This window comes from Corvus brachyrhynchos, unplaced genomic scaffold (assembly GCF_000691975.1).
Source record: "Corvus brachyrhynchos isolate BGI_N302 unplaced genomic scaffold, ASM69197v1 scaffold370, whole genome shotgun sequence".
Classification (NCBI taxonomy): Eukaryota; Metazoa; Chordata; class Aves; order Passeriformes; family Corvidae; genus Corvus; species Corvus brachyrhynchos.
In genome coordinates this window covers 5,285,726-5,306,323 of record NW_008235977.1, presented here as the reverse complement: position 1 = coordinate 5,306,323, position 20,598 = coordinate 5,285,726, and the positions used below count along the sequence as shown (strand labels likewise).

General features: G+C 38.5%; 1 protein-coding gene across 1 annotated transcript in view; it reads right to left on the bottom strand.

Annotated features, from left to right (window-relative positions):
* Positions 1 to 13,236: 13,236 nt before the first annotated feature.
* Positions 13,237 to 20,598, bottom strand: part of CALCRL (calcitonin receptor like receptor) — a 29,777-nt gene continuing 22,415 nt past the window's right edge. Inside the window, exon 12 of the mRNA XM_008630276.2 lies at positions 13,237 to 16,220. Within this exon, the coding sequence (XP_008628498.1) occupies positions 15,999 to 16,220 (222 nt within the window). The 3' untranslated portion in view covers positions 13,237 to 15,998. The remainder of the gene's footprint in view (positions 16,221 to 20,598) is intronic.

Here is a 20,598-nt window from a genome sequence, read left to right as displayed (position 1 = left end):
GGCTCAGACTTTGTGCCAAAGTGACTGAGGTAAGCCCAGAAAGACCATTAGGCCTGTTTTCAGCATGAGCGGGCCAAGGGAGTGAGAGGTTTGGTAAAGAATATTTGGAAATCTTATTGCTTCCACTCTAGAGTTCATAAACTCCAGTAGCACAGAAGTTGTTAATGTAAGGGTGCTCCCAGTAAAGGATTGATAACTTTTAAGCATCAGATTAATTATCAGTCCTAATTGTGTAGCTAAGCACTCTAATAGGCAGAAACAGAACAATTTATAGTCAGCAGAACTTTTGAGAAAGTTTTCAAGCTTATTGCTCTAAATTAAATGAGCATTTTTAAAATGCAACCAAATGTTCTGAATTAAGGTCGTAACATTGAAAAAGTAGTTACTAGAAAAGTGGAAAAAAGAAAGCTACTTTCTCTGGCTTGGTTTCTTATAGAAGACAAAGCATTGACTACAAAGGGTCATTGATGTGGTGGCAGAATATGAAAGAACTGCATTGAGGATTGAAACTACTTCCCATAACACAGCATTTTTTTTAGAACTTTCAAAAAAGCTTTTTGAGATATTTGGAGTTTGCATGTTCTCTTGATTTAAGGTATATTAAAAAGTTCTGCAAATATATTCAGTACTATTTAGCCTTATAGTCTATAGATAGCGTAACATAAACCTCTTATTTCCATGGGAATAATCTTACATGTATTTCATTGTGAGTTTCAGATGAAAGTTGGTGTTTTTTTGAGTTTTCTTATATGTACATGTGGTTTAAAACATATTTTATGAAAATACAGTGTAAAACCTGCTCACATGAGCACTTGATTTTGGGAAAGAAAATAAAAACAAAGGTTGAGGTTGAAGATAGTGTTAAGATCTTTGACAGTGGCTTCTTGTAAATGGCTTTACCTTTTTGAATGTAGAAATCTGAATGCTACAAGAAATTAATAATGGTTTTATTGGGCTGGTACATATTGTTTAGAAGTAAATAACACAGGTTGTCTTAGTATAATACTGCACCAGTTGTGACAGGCCATGACTGGGTTATTCAAGCTCTCTCATTTATTTTAGCCAATTAGTTTGTTTGCTTATCAGGAAGTGACTTCAGTAAGGAATCACAGTAATTCAATTATCAAGCACTCCTTTTCTAACCCTTCCAAAAAAATGCATATGAACTCAGTGTAAGAAAAACATTTATTTGCAGCTTCTTGTCTTTGATAACTCATTATGTTACACACAGTGTGATTCACCCCAGAAGATGTATCTGTCGTGGGGGGTGGGAGGAGGAGAATGAAAAATTCTAACACCACCTAAAAGATATCATTGCCTTGTAGGCAGTGATACCATTTCCAGAAGAAACAGCTCAGTTATCTGTTTGGAGGAAATTTCTCCAGCCCCTGGGCGTTGTACTCTTTGTTCCTGATCATCTTGAGACAAGCAATTAGAAAATCTCCAACTTGGAAACCATACTGCCCCCAGGGCAGCTCCTGCTCATTGTGAAAAACTGAATTTGGATTGCTGAAATTGTAATGGATCCTCTGAATATTATTGTTAATACATTTTAAGAAACTGAAACAAATGATAAGAACTGGAGAGTGTTCAGAGCATTTCACAGTTATTGGTCAGAGTTCACACTCTCTTGCTGTCAGTGAGAAGGAAAAAAATTAACATAAGAGTAAACTCACAACATTGCATTACAGGCAACAGAAGTATCATTCCCAAGAGAAAAATCTAGCTTTGGAGAAAACTTCAGATGTGTATGGGTAATTTTTTTTTGCTGGTTTTTACTGTATTTCACACACATACATTCACAAAAAATAACTACCCATACTTTGGGTTGGAAAAGACCAGTATCAAATTTAGCTGTATTTTCATTTTGGTAGAGATCATCATCATCTGCTTTGACTGTTATGCATGGCTTCAACATGCAACTACCTTACCTAAGCTCACCATATGTATTGTGGGAGTTGCAAAGAACTTTTTTTTTTTTTTAATATCAACTTATAGTAGAGGGACCCTCTAGTGGTTTTTGTGGCTAAGAATACATAACCTCTCCAATGTGCTTTTCTTGTGTGCTCAGCAATGGGCCAGCAAGACCTGTTAAGTAGCCATGCTGCAGGTAACATGAAGAAAGCTGTAGGCAGAGCCTGGAACTCTGGCGTCCACAGCTGGACATTTATCATTCTGGGGAGAAATACAGAGAAATGAGAATGGGCACTTAGCTATAGGAGAGAAAAATTCATCCAAAGGGCTGTGTTGTATGAATGGACTCAAAGTAATTAAGTAAGTAAGAAAAGGAACATTTTCACTTCTTTAAAAATATGATTTGAAAGATGCTATGTCAGGTATCTTTCCAACAGTTGGTGTTTTTCTGTACCAATTTAAAGAAACAGGCAGAATACAAACTCGTGTTTTGGACTCTCTCTTGCAGCAGGCTATGATTTGCCAACTTCTCAGCACTTCAGATACATGCCATGTTCAGCACCATGAGAGAGTAGGGATTTATTTAGGAACCTAAAAGAGGAAACAGATCATCGCAGAGGCTCAGGGCAACATTGGAAAGAAACAGGAATGTCAGTCTGTAGCTAAAGGATAATGTAATGGATGATACTGAATATGAGGATCTGGGGAAGAGGTGAGCACACAGACTTCTAAGTGCGTCACAGTGAGTGTCCTGCTGCCTCAGCTGCCGGTGTGTATCGATTCCCTTGAAAGGATGCCCTCATGGAGACAGTTCTGGCTTAACAGAGCCGCATGAATCAGCAATCTGCCACTGCTGCTCTGCAAGGGATGAGAGCTGGGCCGAGCTCCTGGTGACTAGGCTGAGTGGTTATGTTACTGGGACAACAGGGGTAAACTTCAGCTGTGTGGAGACCTTTCCAAGAAGAATGCTGGCACAGTCCATCTGTGAGCAAAACTGGACTCGTGCAGCTTGTGCATCACAGACACGAACAAATCTTACTGCTGTTGTGATCAGATGAAGAAAAATATTTGTAATCTAATTGGGTTGGGCTGGGAAAAAGAAAGTCTGGAGTCATGGACAGGCCTCATTGTTTGAAACTGTCTGAAAAGAAAAAAAATTCTATTGCAAAAATGATCTTGGCAAATTCTTCTCATTTCCAAGAGTAGACAGATGAGTGTTTTAGATATAAAGCATGATTCACAAATTGAATATGAACCTGGAATGTTTTAAGGATTTGAATGTTCTGGCTAAAAGGACAAAGCCTAAAGCATCTCTTTGCTTTGAGTGACATAAGAAATGATGAAAAAACCCTACAGCTTTCTTATTTTGTCCCAAATATGAATCCTATATTCATGAATTTTTATAAAATCTAGGATTATTGTTCAAGGTAAGAAGATCCAAAATAATATTAAATGTATTAAGGCAGTGTGCTGTTATCTCTTGAAGGGTATTTAAACTGAGAGAGGACAGGTTTAAAATAGATATTAGGAAGAAATTGTTCACCATGTGAGTGGTGAGGCACAGGAAGAGGTTACCCAGAGAAGCTGTGGCTGCCCCATCCCTGTGGGCAGTGATAGGATCTACTGAGGCACAACTCTTCAGATTTGATTCAACACTGCTGTTCCAGGTTGCTCATAAAGCTTAAATAGTGTGTGTTTGAAGGGAGTTCAGAAAACAGCTCCAGGCAGAGCCTTTGAAAGCTGGCTCTGGGAGCTGAAGAAGGCAGCTGGTAGGAAGTAGGAGTTTGTGTTTAGAGCAGATCTGGGTGCTAGATAGGACCGCATTGTTTATGAGATAGACCTACACTGCAGGGCAGAGATTTAAAAACTGGGATTTGCACCAGCAGTTGGTGATGAGAATAGATTTAATCTACTGTGTTTGAAGTGATGTTATATGCTGACAAAAGGAAAATGTTAGGGAAAAATAAACCAAAGGTATATTGATCTTAGTGACAAAAGACCAGAGAGAAAAGAATATGACAAATTTTAGCATTTCAGGGTTTTGCTTTTCATATTCCATATTTTTGATGTGTAAAGTACTTTGATTTTGTGTTCTGTATTTTATCATATCCTCTTAAAAATGATGAAAATTTTTCTAGCAAAATAAATTTTTTAATGAATAACTTCAAGTTGTTCTAAAAGTAAACAATTTTTTCCTTCACTATTTCCTCAATATTTGGAAACTACAGTAAATAACTTAATAAAAAGAAGTAGTTGATTGATTTCTTAGAGGAGAGTTTAGTTACTGTATTTCTTCTGGAGTGGTGGAAATGGAGTTTTGTCTGTAACATTTGTTTTATTGCCATTCCATTTAGAACCTGCTCTTCCATGTACTAACAAACCACCTCTGATGGAGACCCCACAGCAAAGGAATCAAGAGCAGCAATTCCATATCCTGTCCCATATGAAGGGCATGATTTCTACCAAAGAGTGCAGGGCTGGCATATTTCTGTCAGACTTCTTATACATTTCTCTCATTTGGATGTAGCATGGCAAACAAGAAAGGCTTATATGCCAGAAGCTTGCGCAGGTAAGGTAGTCTGGCAAATCCCTTTTGATTTGACTGCTTAGAGCTTTTGGCTGATTGGAAGCTTGTTGGTCAACACATTCAGCTGCTGTTACAGCAAATCGTGCTGAATGAGCGTGACCTGAATCGAGAAAGGAACGGGTGTGTTTCTTTGTCTCCAAGTGGGCTCCTCTGGGGTGAGGATTCTGAGGTCAGATATGCTGAAGTAAATTATTGAGTACACAAGAGTTACATGGGACTCAAGCAAAACTTGCAGAGGAAGTGGAGGAGTTTCCAGCCTTCTTGAATGATCTTGCAAGCCCTGGTTGCAATATCTGTGCTTTTGTGCATTTGTAAAATACACAGTTACCCACACACAGATTTTGAGGGACACAGTTCCTGAAGGCTTATAAATATAAGCTTTCTGTAGCAGGTTTGGCGTTTTTTTTTTTCAGTCTTTCAACTAACCCAGATATCTTTACTTTTCTTTGCCTAGAAAAATAATATTTGTGACTCTTTGCTGAATGGTGGGCCATACCAGACATGGAGTCACGTGGCAACTGGACAAAACCAGTAATTTTTAGCACAAAATTATTAAAGAAGGACCTAATACTAGAAGATGCTGATTTAGAGATTTAAAATATGCCCAGGACTGCTGGAGAGCTTTGTTTTACTTCCCCATTTGCTACTGATGGGACAACTCTGCTTGGACATCTGCCAGAGTAGATATTCCAGAAAAAACACTTCATGGTTTAAAATATTTTCTTCCAACATAAATAAAACAATTTAAGTAAAAAACTCTACAGTCCTGTTTTTATTCTGGAGGAACAGTGTTCACAATGTTCTGGAATAGCTAGTCTGGAATAGCTGTTGTGGTAAACTGCCTATCTATGAAGGGAGCACTTGCTGATGGGTACTGCAACAGATTTTAAAAAAGAACAAACCCAAAACACTAAAAATTATATTAGCTGTTGAAAATAGCATCTTGGCTCTTAGAACAGAGCCAGGATAGACTTGAAGGAGGCAAGATAGCTAAATAAACTAAATATTTAAACAATAGAAGATCAGAATATGTTTGGTCCTGTTCAAATTCACAGGAGAGCTGAAGGTCTCAAGGAGCTTTTCTCTTGCAGATGTTCCCATATGGCTTACAGGAAAGAAGAGAATAACCCAGTGTCAGCTAAAGAAGGATCCCTGCACAAGTTTACTTCCAGGGTGGCTGGGTGGTCAGAGACCTTCACTGAACTGACAGGTGAAAATGGCTCTTGTCATGACTATTTATGTCTGAGAGTTCAGGCCCTGCCCACAGCTCTCTGGAGCTCTGGCAGGGCCAGGTGCACCTCTGCAAGGCTGGGTATGTCTGGGCTCACAGCTCCTCGGAAGTGCAGTCTTCAGAGGCACTCGGGCTCATCTGCAGATGAATTAACTTTGAGCCGCAAAGCAGAGTGCAATGATTTTAATGGCACATAGTTGGAGAGGCTAAAGTAATGTAATTTCCTATCACATGACCATGCTGAGTATTTACAGATGAGGAAGGGAGCTTGCAAAAATATAGCAACATGTTCAAAGAAAATGGGGAGAAGCAAAATTTTTTTGCTGAATTGTGCTTTCTGTCATCACTAAAATGGGAACATGCTGCTCTCACCATGTATGTGTTAGCGAGGGGATCGCATGTTCTCAATTTTTAAACAGTTATTTACACTTCACATGAGGAAAAGTCTGTTGGGCCTTTCTCTGCATTCAAAAGAACATACTGGATCATATTTCACGTATCTTTAGTATCTCCCTTGAGCTGCATTGTTTGAAAAATGGAGTATGAAAATGATGATAGAGAAATACCTGCCACCATCCTCCTTTAAATTGAAACATCTCTCTTATGCAAGGAAGTGTAATCTTGGACCTGTAACTATCAAGCCAGTGCATTACCTGCACTGATCAAAATCACACTGGGTCTAGAAAAGGAGATTCACTACAGTACCCAGGTGATGATTGCAATGAGGCAGCACTGATAAAAACCCTCTAATCTTAGCAACAAGGGAATCCGTTTTTACCAGGAACCCCTCTGTTCTTTCCTGTTGTGCCCTGAAGTCAGATGTACATATAGTGGTTTCAGTACATCACATGTGTCAGTTTATTGTGGGCCTGAAAACATAACCCAAAAGGGCAGGAAAAGGTAATAATTTCAGTGTCAATTTTCTGAAGGCATCATTAACTTGATTTTTTTCTTTGTAAATTTTAATGAACTTCAGAGCATATTCTCTCCGATGCCAATTATTTGTGACTTGAAGAGAATCGCGATTCTCTAAGTGTGCCTTGCTAAACACACAGCCTGTCCATCAGAATGCACAGCTACCTTGCCCTTGATTAGAGGACACACCCTTATCACGAGTTTTAAAACCTGATGTTTTTCCTGCCTTGTAACTGATAATGCACTTTTAGAGGCTGCTTCAAAGAACTGCTGTAAAAGAAATGTGTAGCACTTATAAAGATGGCACAGAGCCCATATAGGAGAGTTAGAATGAGCACAGAGTCAGCTGGTCAAATGCAAAATGAGTTGAAATCTGTGGTTTCATAGTGGTTGTTAAGAAGTTGGTGAATGGAACATGCCAAAAAGGTGTTCCTTGGGCAGACTGCATAGAAGCTGCTGGTTTGGGAATATGATAATGCTAGTTTAAGGATTATTTATTTAATGGTGCATAGCCACCTCTATTTAATCCAAACCCATGCTAATGCTCTACAGTTTAGGTAGTTACAATTCAGAAGGAACCATTACTAGGCTAATCATTCTATATGTTGTTGCTTTCAGATGCAACCAAGGGAGATGTTATAAAAAAGAAAGTATTTTCAACCTTTAAAAAGGTCATGCTCACTTCAAGATTGTTAGGATGGCCTGGACATCTTACCCAAACTGCTTCACTTAAGCCTATGGGAACTTTCCCATCTAGTCTAGACAAAGGAGACAGTATTTAATTCTGTAGTAAATACCTTGGACAGTAAATACTGCTTTAACAGAAATAGGAATGATTTCTTTGTCTTGGCACTCACTGTTGGGAACTGGGCTGGGTGGCTCAGGAATTCATCACATAGAATCACTGTAGATATGGCCAGATGATATTATGCTGTGCATAAAAGAGGGGAAATTAAGGAGGGGAAAGGTAAAAGAGATGTGTGAAGTTGCTACCCCTTCCTTTCTGCTAAGCATATGGGCTGTGCCCACTAATGCTACGGGAGGAAGCCCCAGGCCCCCTCTTTATTTTTCCTCTCATCAGCATTTCTGCATCTGGAAAATCAGTGGGGAATGTCTGCAAATAGATAGATATGCAATTTCTCTTTATTCTGAAGTAAAATTCTTTTGCAAGGATAGAAGAGAGACTGTTTTTGGAATTCTTGAATCTTTTTTGTTCTTTGTTTGTTTGGGGTTTTTGGTTTTTTTTTGGTTTGTTTTTGGTTTTGTTTGTTTTTTGTGTGAGGGGTTTTTCACAGAATATTCTGAGCTGGAAGGGACCCACAAGCACCATTGGTCCAACTCCAAAGGGAATGGTCTGTCTAGGGATTGAACCCATGACCTTGGTGTTGTTTGCTCACAGAGTGCTCCTGCTGTCTCTGTATGTTTAGTAATTCTACGCTTTATTTATTTTATCCTTCTGCTGCATTAGGAATAGGATGGATTCTTAGATTTGTCTGGCTTTCAATTTGCAGCCATCACTGCATGCAGGAACTGATGGGGATTCCTGCTCCTGTCAGTTGTTTCCATAGCACTAAAAGCATAAACAAGGAGTGACTGAAGAGATCAGAGATTCCACAGCTCAGCAAGGAGAATCCAGCCAGAAAACAGTTCTGTACATTCTTCCTTGCAGGAAGGAGCAGTGCCAGTTATTCCCCAGTGCCAGAACAACTTTGCCTAGGAAATGGTTGAGGTAAAGACTCTCTGAGGCTGCACTTCCTTCATCCCTATGCCATGAAACTCAGGGAGTGCTGGTGACTGCCTTCCTGTGCTGCTCCTGTGCTCCTGGCACAGCTGGGAAAAGATGCTAGGCTGGAGCAGTATTACCTCCTGTTTCCAAGACCTTTGGAGATAGGTGGGGGAAAGGAAAGCATCTTGCAGAACATAGATAACTGCTGGGGCCTGGCCTTTGGTGAATACTAAAAAATGAGAAGGAGATTCTATTTGAAATAATAAAAAATCATGCCAGTGCTGGTGAAATTCTGAGATCTGAGGTGGTGGGACAGACAGTAAGGTGTAAAACTTAATATTTTCCTGAAACTTAAATAAAAAGTGTATTTTACCACTTTAAGTGCTTGTATTTCTAAAAACCACCCAGTTTAAGTGGCTTAAAAGATAAAAAATCTTTTTCCATTACATAATGAAAACATAATTATAAGCTGTTGTTGTCTGCAACAAAAACCCATTTACAGAGTTTTGCTACTAGCATGTTTGTTTTTGCTTTCAATATTTTCATTTTTTCTGTGAAAGCTTCCTGATTCAACCTTCTTCTCTAAGAATTTTTTACACATGAGTTACAGATCATTCTAATTAGCTTTTTAATTACAGCTAGAGAAGGCTATTTAGAGCACTCCTGACTGTTATAAGTGAGTCCATGTGGGGAAAAATAAGAGGTGATTAGCTTTAAATGAAAAATAGCTACTGTCGTCTTCCACTAACAAAAGGAAAGGGAAGCAATTTCTATACCTCATAACAAATACAGACTTTGACTGGAAAGGATTGTTTGACTCAGAGTCCATACCTTGAAATTACCTGAAATTTAACTAGTTTTACCACAGGTATTTGCTATGAAGATTTTGAAGGCATTGATATTCTAACTTTCCAAATTCTTGTAGCAACTCCATTGCAACATCTGGATAAAGAGCATCACAGTTATGTTAAATGGAGATGCTTTTTGTAAGAGAGTTGGGAATATGAAAAACAAGGCAGTGTCACTGCACTGTGCTATAACCCCTGGAATAGTAAGAGAAATTCAGGAATTCTCAAGTCATCTCAGACTGAGATCTCTTGCTGTGAATTTGGTTCTTGTTGCAGATTCTGGTGTCCCTGATGGCTGAATGCCTGAAGACTCTGGAAGGAAACCCTGGGATAAGGAAACCCTTACTGTCATCATCTGCCCAAAATGTGACAGAAGGAGCCAGTGCTTGAGGACATCTCTTGGAGTCCATTTGGCATCACAGGATAGGAGATCCTTGTGAGTAACAGAAACAGGTCGGGTATGGACACTATTCTGTGGAATATAAGGCTGCAGATCCCTCCAGGAAACCCAGCCAAATGCACTTTGGAGCGCTCTATTAAATGCACGTATTTGGCTCCTGTTCAAGGTTAGCTAAGGAAAATGTGATTAAGTGTTTGTGTTCCTAGCTCTTCTCTGATGTTTCAGGCCTACAGCTTAAGGGACAAAGTCATTATAATTTCTCTAAGTCTATAAATATGTGGTTTGAAAAGCAGCAATACTCTCATTTGAAAACTTTTTATAGCACATTTAAAAAATAAATAGGCACAGAACAGTTTCTTCTACTTTTTGTCCCCTTTGCTCTAATTCCATCATATCCAGCAATGTTTTTTTATTATCATGTTTATTGTGTTAACTCTCTGATAAGCTATTTCTGTTTAGTACAATATACTTTTTGTAGCATCTAAATATTGTTGTTCCTTACTAATTCAGTATTTTGTTTTCTTAAATATTTATATCCAAAGCTATTGGACATACAGTGCTCTGTCACAATATGGAGCAGCTGTCTATGGACTTCACTGTGTCAAAGACACGCCCAGTGACCCCTGTTCAATTCATGGAGGACCATTGGAAGAACTTTCTCTGCTACAGGCAAACATTCGGCACTTTTCATTTGCAAATATCAAGGTAAGGAACTAAGCAAATACATGAATACTTGTATTCAAGCCTATTTTTAGCTTTGATAATTTGTGCATGGTTTATGACTACATATTATGTATGTACAGGTTTGGGATTCATTGCTGAACTCTGCCCCAAACGCTGGCCATGGGCCCACTGGCTCCAAACCAGTTCTCTACATAGAAGGGTATGCTCCTGGCTCCTTCACAGTGAAGAACTCTGTTTGGATTGCCTGTATCCACCATTAAAACTTGGGTTCACCAGACAGCACCAGCGACCCCAGCACCTCTGGTCACTTTTTCCTTTGTGGCAATTTTTCGTTCGATACCGATTGTGAAATCTGAATTTCCAGGAAATCTTGTTCATCTTAAATCAGGAATTAACAATAGTGTGTAAGAACTTTTTCAGAAAACAGACTTTGATATGTTTTTAATTTGTATTTTGCTAAATTCACATAAAACAGTGTATTAAGTTTCATATGAGTTAGCAATAATCATACGATGTTTCTCCTTTGTAAGAGTTTTCATTTAGAGTGGTCAATCTTGTTGAGGAGAAGAAAACTTTGAAGTAGTCATAAGAAGTAGTAATTGAAAATACCTTTAAAATTTAGGGGGCAGTGATAAAACTGAGTTTAATCTAAAAAGAATCTCGTATGTTTGCCTCAAATGAAGCTTGAACTCCATGTGGATGAATTTGAATCATTCATTTAGGCAGTATGGTTTAAAAGCTGCTAGAGAGATGCAGCTGTAGGTGATTGATAGATAATTGTAATTATAAACAGGTCTGTCACCTCTGTAGTCACTCATTTTGGAATGGATTTGGTCTAGTTCAAAATGAATTTTGTATTTTCTTCTCACGTAGATGTTTAGAGCCGGATCATTATCAAAAGCTAAAACTTTGGTTTAGAACTTTAACTTCAAAGGTGACTTCCATGACAAGAATGTGCAAGATGCACTATTAGAGTAATTGGAATATTTCCAAAGGCAGTAATCTTTTTATCTTGCAGAGAGTGGAATGGGATTCTGTGTCAATATTGATGGAATATTGGTAAGTTTGTTTCAATCATTGTGAGGTTCCTTGTGCTATAAGAACAGTTCCTCTTTCAAAACTATATAGAAAGTGTAAGGATCACAGTTTACTCTTATCTGAGGATGTTAGGATGCTGTGTTTCATTTTGCTGTTTAATTGCCTTTGGGCACATACACTGCATTGGAAAATGCTACTGTAGATACCATTTGTGTTCCTCTTCTACTGCTGGGTCTGAGTTACAATAAAATGTAAGCGGCAACTTTTGGATTTGGGGGATTGGATTTACTTCTTCTCTATAGTTACTTGTGTAACAGTATAGAATGATTGTTAAATGTAACAGTTTTAACTCTGTACATACAGAGAATCAGTAAGTGGGAGTATTAGCAGGTATTGGTAGAGAACTGAAGGAATAGACAAAACTTAGTGTGAGTAGAGTCTGTAACAATTTCCACTGCCTGACACTTGGTCCTAGGAACTAAAGATCAAAAAAACTACCCGGAATTAAAGGCTCGTGCTTAAGAGTCAGGAAGAGGCAGGAGATTGGTCACTTTTTAGATGGATATTAGCACACTTTAGCTATGGGTAACAGGCAGACAGTAGTATTAACATCCAGTATTGAAGATCCTGTGATGTGGTTAAATATTGCTCGGGTTTTTTCTTTGAGCTCAGGTTTGCTTATCTACCTCCACCTTGACTGATGGAATGAAGATGATAGATAAACTTGATTTAGTCTCTGCTGTTAGTTCCTGATGAAACAGACATTTTGGCTTAACATAAGTAAGTATTAATAACTTTTTATTAAAAGCTGGATTCAGAAGACAAGAAATAGGAATATGAAACTTTTGAGTAAATAATTTTTTGTCCAGTCATCTTATATTGTCTGTACAAACTTCCTCCAGAACTTCAGCACTCTAGTATTAAATATAATTATTGAAAAACACTTAAAATCAGGATAATTGTTAGTAACTCTATGTAATTACTTTCTCCCTGGGTTAATATTTAACTAACACAGAGTTAAGACATCTGTGAAAGCCTAGTTTAGATCAGCTTTGTTGTATTACAGCACAAGAGAGATGAATAAATGGAGTAACATTTTATTGATCAGAAACAGTACTTCTCTCAGCAATTAAAATGCATGATTCATATAAACAAGGTGAAAATAAAGAACAACCAAAAAAATAACTTCACATTTTTTCCATTTTGTTCTTAGTGTAAGCAATAAATACAATGCCATAGCTTCCATTAATCTTATTTACATTGTACAATATGTGGATGTTGCCTGATTGCCAGCCCAAATGTTTCTTGACATCAAAAGGAGTACATTTTGCAGCATTTCTACAGCCAAATACTCTTGTAGATCACCACCATGAAAAACTGCATAACATAAATGTCAATGTTAAACACCTAACTGAGGGACCCTGCAATGCAGCCATTTATTAATTGAAGACAGTAGCATTAAAAATAGACATTTTCTCTCATTGAATCATAACATGCTGGTGTTACAGATAACAAATATAAGAAAACTATTGCTGTAGCCCCTTTAGATTGATACAATAAATCCTCACTAAATAAAAAAAAATTAAGAAACTGCAAATAACAACAGGTAATAAACAAATAATAATCTGCATGTTCAAAGGAATCTCACAGCCCCACCAAAAGAGAGTTTACTTCCATCCCAGAGAATACAGATATGGACTACAACATTCTGTAAAGTAGAAGAGAGCCATGAGAAATTAGCATAAGGATTTGATTTTAACTTATGGTGACAGAAAAACATTTCAAGAAGCAGACCCTTCTCTTAGCTATGTAGGAACTGAAAAAAGGTGAGGTAGGAAGACAAAATAAGGAATCAAAGATTTTCTTGCACATCCAGCTGGATGTGTTTATTTCCAAAGTGAAGATGGGGGGGGGAGGGGGAGTGTGTGTGTGTGTGTGTGTGTGCGCCTAGAAGCAAGCTGTGATTGTCCACCTAGAAGTAGGATAATTTCTGTATAAAAACAATTTTCCCTCCTAAATTACCATTACAGGTTTCTCTAATAGAGGACAGAGAGCAATTAGAAATATATATTTGGTATTAAATGACAAAATCTATAGTTTGTTAAATTAGAACTGCCTCTCTGAGAAGGAAGCCTAATTAAAGTCTAAACCAACAGCTCTGTGTTAATTACAACAACAACCCACCAGGTACCATGAAATAATAGTCTAATAATATGCCATAAAGGACTTACAGCACACTAAAATGGACAGACACCTGTCGGGGCTTTGAGTCTCAGTGGTACCTGTAGATTCTGCAACGGGAACTCAAGACAGATTTATAGCAGCTGATGATCTGGTCCCACAAATGTAAAGCTGCTGCAGCAGAGCAGGGATTTTCTGCACCACTGATATTTTCAGAACATTGCACAAATTTTAAGTAACACTATACAGATCAGCAAGCAGAGCTGTAAGCAACCTCTACTCCTGTTGTAGCAGACATTGTTTCTGTCATTCTTACAATTTAAGAGACTGTGACATCTGATTGCCAGATCTCACACTACTCTACACTACACAATTCAAGAGATTCTTCAAATCATTCCAATCAACTGACCAGACAGCATTGCAGACGGGGAGAAATCTTTATTTGTGCATCCTAGCTGAGATTCTATATTGTGAAACTAAATCATTAATAAAAGACCTTCTATGTTCAAACTCCAGACATAAGAACTGTAAAAAACTATAGGAAGGTTCAAGTGGCATGAACTTGCCACATCCTCCTAATGGTTTTTTTTTCTAAATACAAAGCATTTAAAGCCTTTTGAAGTCACAAAGTAATAAACACCATGACAGCAAATTACCTAGACACTAATGAAGCTTAGAGAAAAGCTACTGACAAAAATGTTTACATGTCAAAGTCAAGGTGTTTTGTACACAATAATTCTGTATGCAAAATTATTTAAAACTGAAGTGGTCTCAGAAAGAACTGTCTTCCAGTTTTTTTGACTGGCCTACATGCACCAGATCTATGTTCATTAGCAAAACAGTCTGAGTTCCAGCATCTACTTTTTCTTCTACTTAATTTTGGTTTTTCCCCACTTCAAGTAGACTTATCTGCAATGAAAGGTATAAAAATTTTTCTTACATTTGTAATTTTCAGTTAACTCACCTCGTTTCATGCCCTCATTCTTGAGCATTTTTGTCATTTCACTTAACAGAACTACTCTTTCTTTAAAGGGTAAAGATTTAACAAAAACATAAATTTTTAAAAGGACACGTTTTCTCAAGACCTTCCTGACAACCTCCTAGTTTTCAGTGCGACCTTTATGCAGCAGCAGAACCAAAGAAACAATATATAAAGTACTGTTCTTAGCTAACTAACTGAGACATTCAGAATCAACCAATCCAAAATAATACTGAAATTCTCAATCCATAAAGTTTTGAACCTTTATAATAAAAAGTTTATACTGGATTTTCCAAATAATGAGAATTACTAACATTAGTTTGCTTGATTAGTCTGAGTCTCACACACTGGCTTTAAAGGTAGCAGATCATGTGCACTGTGTTCAGTCTTGCATGCTTATCTCAGACACCAAAACCAGCCACAAAATTAACCAAAACTTTGCCCCAAGAATAGGAATAAGTTATCAAGCATATGGCCAGGGAAATACTTAGAAGTAAAATCAGAATAATGCTACAAAAAATTCTGTACATGATCTCCAGTTGAGTAAAGTCCTTAAGTACACAGTGAAGTTCCACCCGCTGCAGGTACTACGAGTGTCTGGCGGGACTTAGAGTGACTCAGGTTACTCCTTTTCTCTCTGGCAGTGAGGCCTCATCAATCTTGACTTTGTTAAATCCAGAAGAAACTTCCATACACTTCAGGAGAAGGAGACGCTTCTGAAAATCCTGAAATAGCTTAAATAAAATTGCTGAAATCTTGGTGCAAGGTATTACACTGCAGATTAGAAGTACATCAAGACTCATGCTGGAAGTGGGGTCTCTGTGCTTGATGTAAAAGAGTGGGGGGAAAAAAAAACCCAACTGGCCAAACCAAAGCATCAATCTCTTTAACCAAAACAGCAGTATCTGTCTTTGAATCTGTTATCTCAGACTACCTGTCAGGCTTTTTTGACAGCCAAACAAATGCTGAACCAAAAAAAGAACCTGGAAAACTTCTTGTTATTATTGCACCTACTTAAACCATTTTGCTTTGTTCTATTTTAGGTTGAATTAAGACAACAGAGTATTGTATTTACACTCTAAAATTCTATAGGCAAATGAAGTGGCTTCAACACAGCACACTCTTATACAAACTTCCAAGAAAATAAGAAATCCTTCATTGATTCCCTTTGTACAAAAATTTGCCAACTTTGTCTACACAGTAGAAACTGAAGAGGCAAAGTTTGTATCCTTATATAAATGCACATATATATATATAGATATATATGTACAGCTGTCCATACTGTATAGATACACAGAAACACAAACATATCTATATATGCATGTGTGTGCATATATATACACACACACACACACACATATGTATGAGAAACGTGTTGGTTTAGTTTGCATCATTCAGGAGCATAACATATCCCAAGTCAGGTAACATCTTCTGGCCATGAAGTCACTGAATCAGCTGTGGATTCCCATGGGCACAGGCCAGCTTGGGCAGCCCATCAGCCATAGAGCTTCTCAGTCTTTAGCACCATGCTGTCCATGTCGTGGTAGCCCTTGCCGTTCAGGTGCTCGCTGGTGCAGTCGTGGCTGTAGCCGTAGCCCTGCACGTCGCTGATGGTGGACACGGTGTAGGAGGCTGTGCGCATGGCGTCTGAGTGGCTGAAGCTGTGCTCAAACTGGATCTTGTACTGGTTCCAGTGCCTTCGCAGAACAGCCTGCACCTGTGCCCCGAGACAAAACAAATGCACATAAACACTGGGGGACAGCTCAGGGGACTTTGTTCTTTGATGCATGAAGGACACAGTAAAGGCGTCTCAGCAAATTAGGCAGTAAGGCTCCAAAATTCTGGACAAGGAGGGTACCTACATACATGCCATTTAGTCCTTGAGATGTTCTGAATTATTCACAACTTAGGTAAGCATTATTTTTCAGCAAATTTGGTGTGAAGTAACAGCATTTCACAATTGTAGCATACTAGCTGCCTGGAAAAGGCTCAGGTTACAGAAGGAACAGCAGCCACACAATTTTCTGCTTCCTCCCCTGTGAACTGCAGTCCAGTGTAGACAGATCAGAAATAGAGGTGAAAAAGGTAATTTCTGTTCACCGTTATTTTCAGAAGGCCACATCCTCAGCAGCTGTGAATTCATTTACTCTCAACAAACCATAATTTACATTTACTATGATTTTGGCACAAGCCAGTCTTTCCCGATTTCTGACCATACCTTAAGCAAATGACTAGCAGGACAATTTCCTGAACACCACATTTCTACCAGAGTTAAAAATAAAGCTGATAAAATAGCTGAAGGCCCTGTTGGTTTACATGTCTCCACCAAAAGGATGTGATGTTTGTCATGGCCTTCCTCTCCTCCAATATGGTTAAACACCTGTGCACATTGGAATGATGAAGTGTCACATTCATGAAATTCACACGGAATTAAGTCTTTCAGGGGAGAGGCCAAGTGGGGAATGCTAAGAATGGTAATAGCTCCTGTTGTTGCTTTTTCCAGACATTTTCCTATGTTAAAAAAACTGCCCACAGATCATGAATATTTAATTTCCTTTTCAGCCAAACTTTGTGCAGAAAGCACTCCTGCATTGACTAACCAGTGAATAGTGACTGCCCCAAGTTAACTGTTTATATTGTGGGTAAATATTTTTAGGATTTTCCATGTCTTCAGGGTTTCTTTTATGTTTGCTTTACATTTCCCTCACACAATGGCTCCTTTTGTCTAATTTTACTCTGGCTTTAATAATGAAAAATAAAAATAAATACAAGAAAAGGGATGTAGTTTTTAGGCTTCCTGCAGTCTGGTATCAGAAACCTCTGTTTAAAGGAGAACTTCATATTTCTCAAATCTTTAACAAGGAAATATCAGAGTAAGGAAAGAAGTATCAACCAATTAACGTAAGAAATCAGCATTTTAGAGCAAAGGAAGTGCTCTCTTACTGCTCATAAAAACTTTCTAATCTACTCTAAACATCTAAACAAATCTTCAAACACTGAGAAATCAAATACCTTAATACTTTTGAGTTTCAGCCCTTACTGCTTTTCATATCAAAATTCTGAATTTTGTCAGAGTCTAAAGGCAGAGTTCTTGTTTCAGCATCGGAAGGTTTTGATTAATTAATATATGCATTGAATAGAACCTTAGAATAGAACCAATACAGAACCTTACATCTTCGCACAGGTTGAATCCATCTCCTGTAACCTATTATAAAGCCAAGACAAGAAGCATATTCAAAATTCCAACTTTTCCAAGAGGAAAGCTTGGAATTTAGTTTGGAATCAATCAATCTGTGTTCATCACTAAACTATGTTCTATTTGTTCTCCTTTCACAGTCAGTTACTTCAATAAGGTCAGAGTTTGAACATAGACACACATGCAAAAAATTACACATTGAGCAATTTTCACTTTAGACAAGACAGGCTGGAGGTGGGGAATATGCAAGCAACTGGAGCTAAATGACTTAGCAAGGTCAAAGAAGTCTCTTGGCAGAGCTGGGAGATAAACTACGCTTGCCAAATTGCACATAGCCTTATGCACTCCAGGCCTCTCCCACACATCTCCTGGTTCCTTCAGTAACAATTGTTCATCTTATTTTCACTTGTTAATAACATTTGTTAACTAGTCCTAAAGGATACACTAAGGATTCCATAGCTCCTGAGAGCCACAAGCATCCCTGCAAGACAAGTCCCTCAGGGCTACTGCCAGGGAAAAGAAGTCCAGCTGCTCCATGCCAGGGACAGAGAGCTATAAAAAGTGTTTCCTGTACAGGGAAACAGCATTTCCTCTCTGCTGCCCCAGTGCCCATCACGCTCTCTTCTTCATGCATTTCTAACTGAGCCATGTATTCCTGGCGTTCTTCCCAAAGCCTCTCCGTTACTGCTGAATCAGGACTTCACCTCCTTCCTGCTCTATGGCTGCTCTTGTAGGGTGTTATCTCCTTTCATCTATTATGACTTTCAGTCTTCTCTAACCTTCCAATCATTTATAGAAGAAAATGGGAAAAATCAATTACACTCTTTAACAATATATGTGTCTACCCACAAAGTGAGAGTAGAATGTTTATCACTTTCTCCTCCGCTTTGACCAGTGGCATGGAACATAAATTCAGCTCAGGAGGGGCAGAACTTTGTGACTTTTTTACAAGAAAGAATATTAAGGAAAGCATTTAATGAAAAATATTGAAGTAACAGAATTATATTTCTCAGTCATTAACAGAGATGCTGGTTCCAGCTCAAAGAGTCTTTCTTTCTTTCTCACCTTATAACTTAATAATGGCTGGATTTGATGAGTTTGCAGGAAGGACTCCTTCCAGGCCTATAACATTAGTAGCTTGATGTTGAATATCGGACAAATTAAACAGCTCAGTAACCAACTAGGAGAAAAAAACCCCCAAACCAAACACAACACAGCCTCATCTATCCCATCTATTATTAAACAGACTGTATAACCTTGCAAACCTGAGACTCTCATCTTCATGGCAACATTTCTGTAGAGCAGCGAAATGAAAGAAAAAAGCAGACAAAGCCCACAAGGCTTACACAGATCACGTAGGTCATTATAACACCTGCTATTAAAAGTTCAACAGGAATCTTCCTAGTGATTTATCAGAGAGCTGGGACAAGCTTCTCCTCTGACCACAGCCTGTATCACCCCAAAAGCCACGCCAAGCCATCTGAAGCTGGAAAATGCATCTTACTCTGTGGGATGCTGGCCCACAAGCAGAATGTGGGTGTCCTTGGGGAAACCCTGCCACAGAAGATCCAAGCTGAAGGGCTTGCACATACAGCCTGTCTGGAAGAGGTTTGTGACAAACAGCTGCAGTGCCTGTTAAGAACTGGATTTGACAGGCCATCCCTGGCTGCTCTGCTCAGCAAGCTGGAGATAGATGTTCCTTGGCTAAAGTCAGCAGGACATACCAGCTATTTTTCTTATATTTCTTAATTTATCTTCACTGAAGTTCTATCCTAGCAGATCACTTTCGTTCACTTTTTGGCCAGAAGTGTCTGCTTGAACAGATTTGGCTCCTGATATTTGGTGCAGAATACACTAAAATGTACAGTAACAGTTGGGAGAGGCTAAGACTTAGAAAGAAATTAGTGCTTTTAGCATTTTTTAATTGCTAATACCCCACTGGGAGTCTCTGCCCCACTGTCACTCCAGGTGTCAATTCCAATGTCAGCATCACCTTTAAACCAGAGAGTCAGTGCAGCCAAGTGCTGCCACCAGTCCCTGGTGCTGCTCCTTCCGTAGTCTCTCAGGAGGTGTTGCTGTGAAGGGGATGAGAAGCAGCCCCTGTGCGGCCCAGCATCCCCACGTGCTGGGCCAGAATCTTTTAGGAACCAAAGAAACACATTTCTTCTGTGCTGACATTTTTCCCTACCTACATTCCCCCCTGGATTTCCTTACTGGTACAGTTGTTTATAAAGCATTAAGTCCCTTCTTGAACAAGGTATACTGAAAATAATTTTAAAAAAGCAAATAGTGGTCATTGAAGCACTGAACCCAAAAGCGGTTTAAAAAGCATAAATTTCCATTCTCTAGAGAGCAAATACAGACACGTATGTGTAATTAAGTCAAGGTCTATGGGCTAAAAATTGAATTCCTAAATTAATAAATGTTAAAATGCCTAAGTCCACCTTTCAACATTATTCTGCCAGAAGATATTCAAGCAGTGATTCACTTATTAGCATTTGTAGGAGTTGTGGAAGAGCTCATCTTTTACCACTGATGAGCCCATGGTGAATTTAGGGGATGACTCAGGTTTGGTTTTTCTTACACAGCAGAAGAAGATATGTTAAAAAATATTTGAGTTTGTAACAATGAAATATTAACAGATGCAGGAATATATTTAAAAATTAATCTTAATTTAAAATTAAAAACAGCCTTGGAAGAGGCACAAGATTGAAGATGGAACTGAGCAGCGGACAATGTTGTTTCATAAAAAACTGCAGAAATTTCAAGGTTTTCCACCCCTCCTCCCTCATTTTCCACTGGAGCAGAACAAACTTTGATTTTTTCCCAAATACCTGTTTTTATAAGGCCTTCTGTACTGTACTATGGCATTCTGAAGGCATTCTGAGCATTCTGCTCT